Source organism: Peromyscus maniculatus, chromosome 10, assembly GCF_049852395.1.
Source record: "Peromyscus maniculatus bairdii isolate BWxNUB_F1_BW_parent chromosome 10, HU_Pman_BW_mat_3.1, whole genome shotgun sequence".
Taxonomy (NCBI): domain Eukaryota; kingdom Metazoa; phylum Chordata; class Mammalia; order Rodentia; family Cricetidae; genus Peromyscus; species Peromyscus maniculatus.
In genome coordinates, this window is record NC_134861.1 from 22,843,568 (window position 1) to 22,853,247 (window position 9,680).

The 9,680-nt window shown below is 49.8% G+C and overlaps 1 protein-coding gene across 12 annotated transcripts in view; it reads left to right on the plus strand.

Annotated features, from left to right (window-relative positions):
- The window catches only part of Sertad2 (SERTA domain containing 2), a 114,223-nt gene extending 105,414 nt beyond the window's left edge, over nt 1–8,809 (plus strand). For all 12 annotated transcript variants that reach the window (XM_076546033.1, XM_076546037.1, XM_076546038.1 and 9 more), the window contains one exon: nt 3,567–8,809. In XM_076546033.1, the coding sequence (XP_076402148.1) occupies nt 3,567–4,521 (955 nt within the window). In that variant the 3' untranslated portion in view covers nt 4,522–8,809. The remainder of the gene's footprint in view (nt 1–3,566) is intronic.
- Nucleotides 8,810–9,680: the final 871 nt, after the last annotated feature.

Here is a 9,680-nt window from a genome sequence, read left to right on the forward strand (position 1 = left end):
CATTGGGTGCGTGGAGCCATTTTTATTTGCTTCCAATACAAAAGAAAAAGGACAGTAAGCCTGTTTTGAGACATAATCCACCAGAGGTCCTTATTTACACACTTGAGGAACACCCAAGATTCAACTTGTCTCCCTGGTCCTGTTCACAGATTTTGCTTACAGGGACCTGCCACCCTCCTGTTGAAGGCAGCGTTACAGATACCTCCATAGGCTTTCCTAAACACCAGGCTTAGCACGCAGCTGCAGCCAGATGCTCATTCTAATTGGGAGTTCGCTGCTTCTCACATGGAAAACATCCCCCCAGATGCTGTTCAGCTGTAGGGATTGTGCTAACTGCCTGCAGCATCCCACAGCCCGGGTGTGGGTTTCTTTTGTTTTAGATTTAGTGTGTGTGTGTGTGTGTGTGTGTGTGTGTGTGTGTGTGTGTGTGTGTTTTGCCTACATGTGTGTGCGTGGTGCTCTAGGAGGTCAGAAGAGGGTATCTGGTTCCGTGGAACTCGTTACAGATGTTGTGTGCATCAAGTGGAAGTGCTAAGAACTGAACCCTGGGTCTCAGCAGTAACAAGTGCTCTTGACCCTGAGTCATCACTGCAGCCGTAGGTGTGACTGCCGTAGAAGTGGCAATTCTTTCTAAAGATGGCTTGTTGGGAGAGCCTTCATCTCTGAGTGACCCATGGTGGAAGGGTAGAACTCCCTCCAGCCGGTCATCCCCGACCGCCACAGATGCACACGCACACACATACCTCAACAAACAAAACCCCAAGGTCCCACCAAGGAGCCCTGGCTGGCTTGGAACTCACTATCTACCTACTTCTGACTCACTGAGTGCTGAGCTCAAAGGCATGTACCACCTCGTCCAGCCCATAAATTAATTTTAAAAAGAAGTGTGTTATTGAACAGGTACTGTGGCAGTGGATCTGTCACCCAGATACTTAGGAGATTAAGAAAGGCAGATTGCTTAAGTCAGAAGTTTTGTTCAGTTTGGTCAGCAGAGATCTCGTCTGACAAAACAGAGAGGGGGAGAAATGAAGGGAGGAAACAAAGGTGTAGACGTTACCTTTTACTCTGGTAACAAGCCTTTCCTCAAGTTTTATGTGAATGGTTGGACGTCTACACCCTGTTACCTAAGGTCATCTTTACCGCAGAGAATCTGTAAAAGTGCAGAGTGGCAGCGAGTTTCTGATTTGATCACGGCTGTATTTTAGTGTTCTCAAACTTCTGTGCTGATAGGCCATCTTGGTAGATAGCCCCACTCCCTGCCCAGTCAGTTGTGAATTTCAGTAAAGCATAAAAACAATTATTTGAAAAGTGAAGTTAAAAAAAGACTGTAAAAGCTTGTGTTAGATTCACAGACCTAACAGTTACTTTGTGATTCTGCTGTGACCCACTCCCCAAAGTAATACGGTATCTTCGCTTACGTCATCTGAATGGGTACGTCATCAGAATGGGTACCGTTCACAGGCTAGCCCATGAACTGTAGTTTAAGAAATGCTGGTCTAGGATGTACATGACATATTTGTGCAAATTAAATGCACTTACAAGCTCTTTAGCCAAAGTAACATTTTTTTTCTGAGAGTATTAAATGCTTGAATTGTAAGCAGATACACATATAAATGTGAATACAATTACACACTTCAAGATCCAGTGGTCTGGTAATGCTTCCGATGCGCTGTGTTTTGCAGAGTGAAATGAGACTGCCTCTTCTCTGATTTACCAAGTTTAAATGAGTGCAGATACTCCAGGTAGGAAACATCCAATGCAAAGAAGACGTACAAGTGAGACTCACCAGTGTGCAGGGGGGGCGGGGGACACCCTCTGAGAGAGGTGGAGGATAGGTCAGTTGTTTTTCCTAGACCCTCCTGTCTCAGAACACTCGGCTGCTTGCTGTCTTTGGTCCTAATGATTGACACCCATCTTGTTAATGCTTACGAACTGAGGGAAATGGTTCCATAGAAGTAATTCCACATTCTTTATAAGCATCAACAGATCACAAACCAGTGTTGGCATGGGTAGGCTGCAGCTCTCGCCAGACTCCCTGGCCTCCCATGTGTCTGTCTGCTTTGTGGGGTAGACAGCATGACCTTCCTTTAAACAGGATTGCAAGACCCAAGTGTGTCCATTCCCCTTCAGGACCAGACTTGAAGTTCAAACGAGGAGGTTCACGTGGTGACTGCTCCCACCCGGGAGACTGTGGATGCCGAGTGCGTGTTAGAGAAGGAGTGACGTGTCCTAAGAGTGAGAGGAAAATGAAGTGACTCCCAGGCACCTGTGGAGAGGGCCCCGTGGGTCGGGGGAGGGGTGCTGCAGCGGAGCGAGCAGTGGACCTGGCTGGGTGGGAACCACGCCTGCTAGTCTGGCCTGCAGAAGCAGAGCTCTCCTGACTGAGTGCTTAGGAAGCCAGGTTGGGCTGGGCGTGGTGGTGAGTGGCTGTAAACCCTGCGCCTGGTAGACTGAGGCACAAGGATTTTGAATTCCATCCAAGAACCGCGATCCAAAGATTGATATTGAAAGCCTGCCTCGAAATGTAAAACAGACACGAGGCAGTAAGCACTGTGGGCAAGGGTCGGTCCTGGGAGCTTGGTTCCCCAGCAGACCTTCTGAGGGGGCTGACAGTGCCTGTGGGGACTGGGGGGCTGCTGTTCCCAACGAGCGTGACCACCAGCCGCGCAGCAGGGCTCACAAAGGGACCTCACTTTAGCCCTCCTTCGAGTCCCGAGGGCTAGTATAAAGTCCGTATCCCTTAGATACCCAGGTGTCTTTGGAGTCACAGGAGGTGTTGGGTCATGACGTGGTTCTGGTGTCCAAGTGGCAGGACTTGGAGTCGGAGCAGACACTTGAAAACTAAGGCCGGTGTGCTCATACAAAGCAGTGTGCGGTCAAACAGCCACGCAGAGACCCGGGCTGGGAGACTTGCGTTCCACGTGGTCTAGAATGAAAGGCAGCGGCGGCGGCGGCTCAGTCTCTGTGGTCATTCAGCTTCACCACATGTCACCCGACGGGCAGGCAGGCAGGCTCTGTGCATAATGAGGAAGGAAAAACATTTTGAAAGCACACACGGTTCTACCTAAATTGTGTGTGTTCTCCCTTCTCTAACTTGATGCTTTTGACCGTCTGAGCCGTGTTCCAGCTGTAACACCTCTGTCTGCCGAGGTTGTGCGTTGTATGTTCTGGAGCTTAAAAATAAATCCATTTGGGGGAGGAACCTGAACCTGTGTGATAATGTTAGGCATGTGAACGCAAGCGCATGAGCTGAGAAAGTAAAAATCATGGTTTCCATGGCAACGCCTAACTTCTCTGCCTCGTGTTGTACACATTACTCACACAGTAAGTACATCGGCCAGGATTACCTAGTGATAAAAATCGCTCTGCAGGCGTCCAAGGGTGGATGTCCTGCTTCTCTGTCTGCAGCCTTCCCCCAGTGAGTCCCCCTGTTCTCTGCGTAACCCGGGCGGGAGTGTGCGCAGCCAACCCCAACCTCTAATCCTGACCTCTCAGTCAGCCCCTTCTTCCATGGTGGACGTCAGCCTGCATGTGACTCACGCTGCTCCCTGTCTTTCCCTTTGCAGATATATGTTGGGCAAAGGAGGAAAGCGGAAGTTTGAGGAGCATGAAGATGGGCTGGAAGGCAAAGTTGTGTCCTCCTCTGACGGTCCGTCCAGGGTGTCTTACACCTTACAGCGTCAGACTGTCTTCAACATTTCCCTTATGAAACTCTATAACCACAGGCCTCTGACGGAGCCCAGCTTGCAGAAGACTGTCTTAATTAACAACATGTTGAGGCGGATCCAAGAGGAACTCAAGCAGGAAGGCAGCCTGAGGCCTGCGTTCACCCCCACTCCCCAGCCCAACAACTCGCTGGGCGACAGCTACAGGGAGGCCCCACCTGCCTTCTCCCACCTGGCCGCGCCTCCTGCTCACCCCTGTGACCTAGGAAGCACTACACCCTTGGAGGCCTGCCTCACCCCCGCCTCCCTGCTAGAGGATGACGATGACGCTTTCTGCACTTTGCAGGCCACGCAGCCTGCGGCTCCCCCCAGACTCTCTTCTCCAGCCCTCCCTCCCGAAAAGGACAGCTTCTCCTCCGCCTTGGACGAGATTGAGGAGCTCTGTCCCACATCTACCTCCACAGAGGCTGCCCTGGCGGCAGTGGCGCCCGGCAGCCCCAAAGGAACCTCCAGTGAGTCCAGCATCCAGAAGCCTGAGGGGCCCCAGGAAGGCCGCACAGATGACTCGAGATTCATGGACTCTCTGCCTGGGAACTTTGAAATAACAACGTCCACAGGTTTCCTGACGGACTTGACCCTGGACGACATCTTGTTTGCTGACATTGACACATCCATGTACGATTTTGACCCCTGCACCTCTACATCAGGGACGGCCTCAAAAATGGCCCCCGTGTCTGCGGATGACCTCCTCAAGACCCTGGCCCCCTACAGCAGTCAGCCTGTCGCCCCGAGTCAGCCTTTCAAAATGGACCTCACAGAGCTGGACCACATCATGGAGGTGCTTGTCGGGTCCTAAGACGGCCTAAGCAGGCCGCAAGCATCCCCACCCCCACCCCCACCCCCGACAGTTTGTCCTCACTGTGCATGGAACCTTGCTTGCCTTTTTCAGAGAAAAAGAAAATTTTACAAAAGGATCACACTAGTATTTCCTTTGAGCAGAGCTGGAGTGCCTTCATTCGCGTATGACCACTTTTAATACTCTCTCTGAGCGGGCTCCCCCTAGACCCACTGCCCTGGCGCAGGAGAAGAGACGACATTCGAAGACTGGGTTGCTCATGGTGAAAGGTTCAAGTGGAGAGCTGTTCAGGCGAACAGTCAAGCGAAGCACAAGGGTTAGGTTGCAAAAGCTGTAAATTGCATGTGCATATTTGTCTATTTTTTCTATAAGTTTTATTGCAAGAGGTAAAAAGAGTATATATCTATATTATTTGGATAATCTCAGTACCTTCCTGGCGTTTTGCCCTGTGTAAGTTGACTTGGCAATTCCGCCTTTTTAGAGGCATTAACTACTCGTAAGTGTTGCATTTACATGGCTGTTTAGAAAACTGCTGCCCAAATTTATTTTATATTTTTGTACAGATTCTGCAGTTTATGATATTGTTTTTCTAAAAACAAATGCTGTTTATACATATGAGATAGCTATTTTGATAGGATTTGCTCACATAGTTCCTGCAAACGTAAGCTGTACACGTTGCACTTGTACTTTTATAGAGTTATAATGTTTTATATGTGTATGGTGCAAGAGAAGATTCGATCAAATCAATCTGCAGTTGACGTCCCCAAATGCAAATACACACCGCGCTTTAATAAAGGGCCAGGTGATCTGACACCCAAATTTCACAAGCACCAGCCCTTGGCACGATCACCCGCCAGTACTGTGACTTCCACGGCCAGAGCCCTGTCCGCTCATCACACTCGGCAGATGTCGGGAGATGGCTGCGGGTCCTGGGCTTGCTACGATGGTCTCCTTAGCTCCTCTTCAGAGCAGAGGCTCTAGCATCTTGTGTGAGAGCGTACTTGTGGCCAGGTGTGGTGGTGCACCCCTTTAATTCCAGCACTTGGAAGGCAGGGACAGGTGGGTTTCTGTGAGTTCGAGTCCTGCCAGAGCTATACAGTGAGAGCCCTGTCTCAAGGGTGGGGAAGTAAGAAAAAGACTGTATTTATGCCAGGTTCGCTCTTTTAACCGTTTTTGTTTTTAATTTTGTAAAATGCAGACCCCGGTCTTACCCCTTGGGCATAGCTTTTATGATGAGACCACAATTTTACATAACAATTTTACAAGCAGCCGACCTCTTCATGGAGCTGAGCCCTACTTCAGTGCTTAGGGCTCATAAAGAAGAAATTCTCCCCAGAAGGCATCCATCATGTTGCTGAACTGCCTTTCCCGGTGTCCTTTCCCTGGAGCGTTCGTTTCCTCTGTTACTAAGAGCTACAGATGGCATCTTCATGATCACCACCGTGAGCTCCTCCGCTCACCTCAGCCAGCCGGGATGCACTCTCAACATCTGTGACTAGAGCTGCGGTCTGTCGCCTCGTGTCACGGTGTCCAGTCTGGTTGCTTTCTTTCATTAACTGCTCTTACACCCGAACACAGGACGAGAGTGTCTCGGCGTGTTCTGGCCCCGCTCCCCCGGGGGTCTCCGGCCCCTGAAGTGGCTCTTCTTTCCAGTGCTGTCCCAAGTCGTCCTGGTGTGTTTCAGGTGTCACGTCCATTGCTGAGGTCTGCCGCCGCCACCGCCGCCGCCGTCCTTGTGGGCCGCGCTTCTTCCTGTCGCGGCTTCCGCTGTTCAGTACAGCTTACAGCCTAGATTGTTATGCAGATGGCTTCCTTAGGAGTAACTTTTATATTTATTTAAGACGTTTTAAATTATGGGATTTTGTTTTTGTTTTTGTTGTCGGTCATTTGTCAATATTCAGTCACCAGTTCTGCTCGCTTCTTGCCATGGATAAAATTGGGTCTTTCTGGCCAATTAAAAAGATAAGTTTATAAATGGCACTTTAAACAAGCCATAGATAGTTTTATTTTTTATAATGCACATGGCAAGCAAATGCGTTTGTGCTGAAGGAACTGCTCCTCCACGGAAAAGATTTGTGTGTGGTGTGCTGGCTGTCCTTTCACATCCTGGCTTACCTTTTCCCGTGTGCGTGCGTGCGTGTGTTTGAAAGGCTGCTGCCCAGCTGTGGAGCAGTGAGCAGCCCATCCAGCTGCGCCTGTCCGCTGCAGGCAGCCTGCACACGCACCTCTCACCCTGCACGTGTGTGTTTCCTTGGGTGTAGGAGCAGGGACCAGGAGAAGGCGAGGGTCAGTGATGCTTCCAGCTCTCATTGTGCTGGTCCATTTTAGGAACTTCACTCCCTTGAAGAAAGCAGGTCTACCCATCGTCTGTGTTTTAGAACTGGAGGACCCTGTGAACTGGCCACATGCCACACACATCTGCGTACGTGTGCATATACAGTAGTGTTGCTTCTTCCCAACAAAAATGGCACAAAGCAGTTGATTGCCATTGTCAAAAACTGATCTACAGTAACTTAGAACAACTGTACTTTTGTTGGATTAGCAAATCGTGTCTTTAAACGATCCCATATGTTGGGCAACAGTTCAAATAAGCACAGAGAAGCGTGGCCCAAACGTACTTCTCTGACTCCAGTGCATTCGTAAGGCCGGGCTGGGCTTCCAAATCAAAACAGCCACCCCACCAGCGGCAGACACGTGCTTAGTCTCAAGACGTGCATGGGAAACTAACAGCCCGTTTTCAGAAAGAGCAAGCCCATCAAAAGTTCAGACTGACTTTGTGTCCTATTTATATTAAGTGATGTCCCAGCAGGGAAGAAAGAGGCAGAGCCAGAGTGCAATCTCCCAGTCCCAGTGTGAGTGTGGGACTCGCTTCCAGGTGCTCCCTGGCCGCCGTGGCGGCTTGCCTTCTCAAAGACAGTTGGTGGCCTCCAGGGCCAGGCAGGCAGCCTGGGGTGCCGGGGCCTGAGAGGCAGTTGTTGACAGTGATGTGCAATGACAAGGTGAGAGCAGAATCCTGAGAGATTTAAAGTGGTGGTTTCCCCATAAGTTATTTATTCCTTTTTTTTTTCCCTTTGTAAATATATTTATTTTACTGTGGCGCTCTAACAACATCTGGGTGGTATGATGCAGAATGTATGGTAGGAATGTATTTCTTGTAGGAATGTAAATCTGTATTAAAAGGGGAGCCAAGCCAGCCCCACCCTGTCTCATCATCACATACACAGTCCACATTCATTTTCACTCTCATCTCCAATATGGGTCTATTTAAAATATGCAAAAGGTGTGGATGAGGAGTGTTTTAATACCTCTAAATTTTTAAGAAAATCAAGCATAAAAGGGTTGACAATTTTTTAAAGTTTTCTTAGTAGCACTTTCGCTTATGACAGAAGGGGCGACACACGGGCACCTACCTTCATACCAAAGGGTGAGAACCAGCCACAGCCTCCCAACCACTCGGTGTCTTGAGCAGTTGAGCTTTTTACCGCCATGGCCCCTTGAAGTGCCCCAACCATCCTGAGGTCAATCAAGGAAAATTTCTTAACGAAGTAAGCTCCAAAGAGCCAAAGTATCAACTTACGGATCATTTTTAAAGCTTAAATTTATTAACCACCTTTGCGGTAAACAATGAATTATGAATACTGCAAGGGCAGCCTTCTTAAATGACAGGCATAAAAAGCGCCTGCGTGTGCAGCCACTGTTCTACTCTGTGTGAACTGTCTTAATTTTGAAACTTTGCTCTTACAAATTGGACCTTTATACGTTTCTGAAAGTCGCAGGAAGAAGAGAGCGTATCTGACTTGTCCTAGCTGTAAATGGTTAGTTCTTGTGCTGGCCCGCCCCTGGATGCCAGCGGGCTGTGCATCTGCCCGTGTGCCGTTGTCTCCAGTGCTTCCAAGAATGAGTCTACATGGTTCCTGAAAATTAGCCAGGATCAAATGCTCTTGCAGACAAAGCCAATACAATTTTTGGACTTTTTTGGGGGAATTTGGAAGGGAAAAGTAGTCCATATGTACAACTGACGTGTGGAAAGTGTCCACAGGGACATGCTGGGTGCACGGGTTTTGAGGAAGGCTTTTTACGGAGAGGAGGTGTGACCCGGAATTCCCCACAGACCTGAGAGCTGTGCCTTTTCTATGCAATATTACAGATGTCACATCAGAACCCAGAGGGCTGCGTTCAGTGTAGGTTCCTTCAGGCTGTGTTCTAAACAATTGGACAGATTTAAATGTACATGGAAATGAGCGGTCTTTTGTAGTTTTATATTATACAATAAACAGTTAAAGGATGAGACGTGTTTACAGTTTTCTTTCGACTGGAGTCCCACCGGCCTGGGTTGTGACTATTTGGTCCCACTGAGGTACAACTCCCAGTGTGCTCTGCCCATAGTGTTCCTGTCCTGCGGCTCCCCAGGCTTCTCGAGGCCCCCCTAACTTCCTTTTCCTGCTCTGCCCCAGCTCTCTCCAGACATCATCTTGACCTCTACCCTGTCTGTAACCTGAGCCGATCTCCCACCCCCACCCGGGACTTGAAACCCTGTGGCTGGCCCCTGCCTCTTCCACTCTTGGACTCGACTGTCTAGCAGAGGTGCAGTGTCTGTCTCTCTATTGGCCGTTCTCCATGGCACCTGCCCTCCAGTAGGCCACCTGGGCCCCTCGGGCTCAACTCTGCCCCATACAGTAAGCCTGCCTTCAGTTCCAGCCTCTGTCCACTCTGACACCTCTACCCTCTGTCATCCTCACCTCCTGCTGGTGTCCCGTGTCTGCGTCACTGGTCTTCCTTGTCCTGGTGGTTTGGGTGTCATGTGTTAGTGACAGTCTGGGCCACCCTGCCATCTTCAGGGGCTGACTGGGGTGGGGATGTCCAGGCACTCCTTGGCAGCTGGGCCACTGCTAGCTGGTGAGGCAGCAGGGGTAGGTATGAGAGAAGTGAAAAACCCGTGCTCCATTAAATGAGCATGGGAATGTGGAAGGCAGGGCTTGGGGGTGGGCTGTAAACTGAATTGTTCTCCACGGAGGTTAGATTCCAGTACCCTAGAATGGGACTCATTGAGTATCAGTCTTTACAGAGATAAGTGAGATCAGGACTCTTGTCGGGGCAGCCATGCAGACGTGGAGATGCCGTGTGAAGACAGAGGCCGAGATGGGGGCAGTATTTATTTC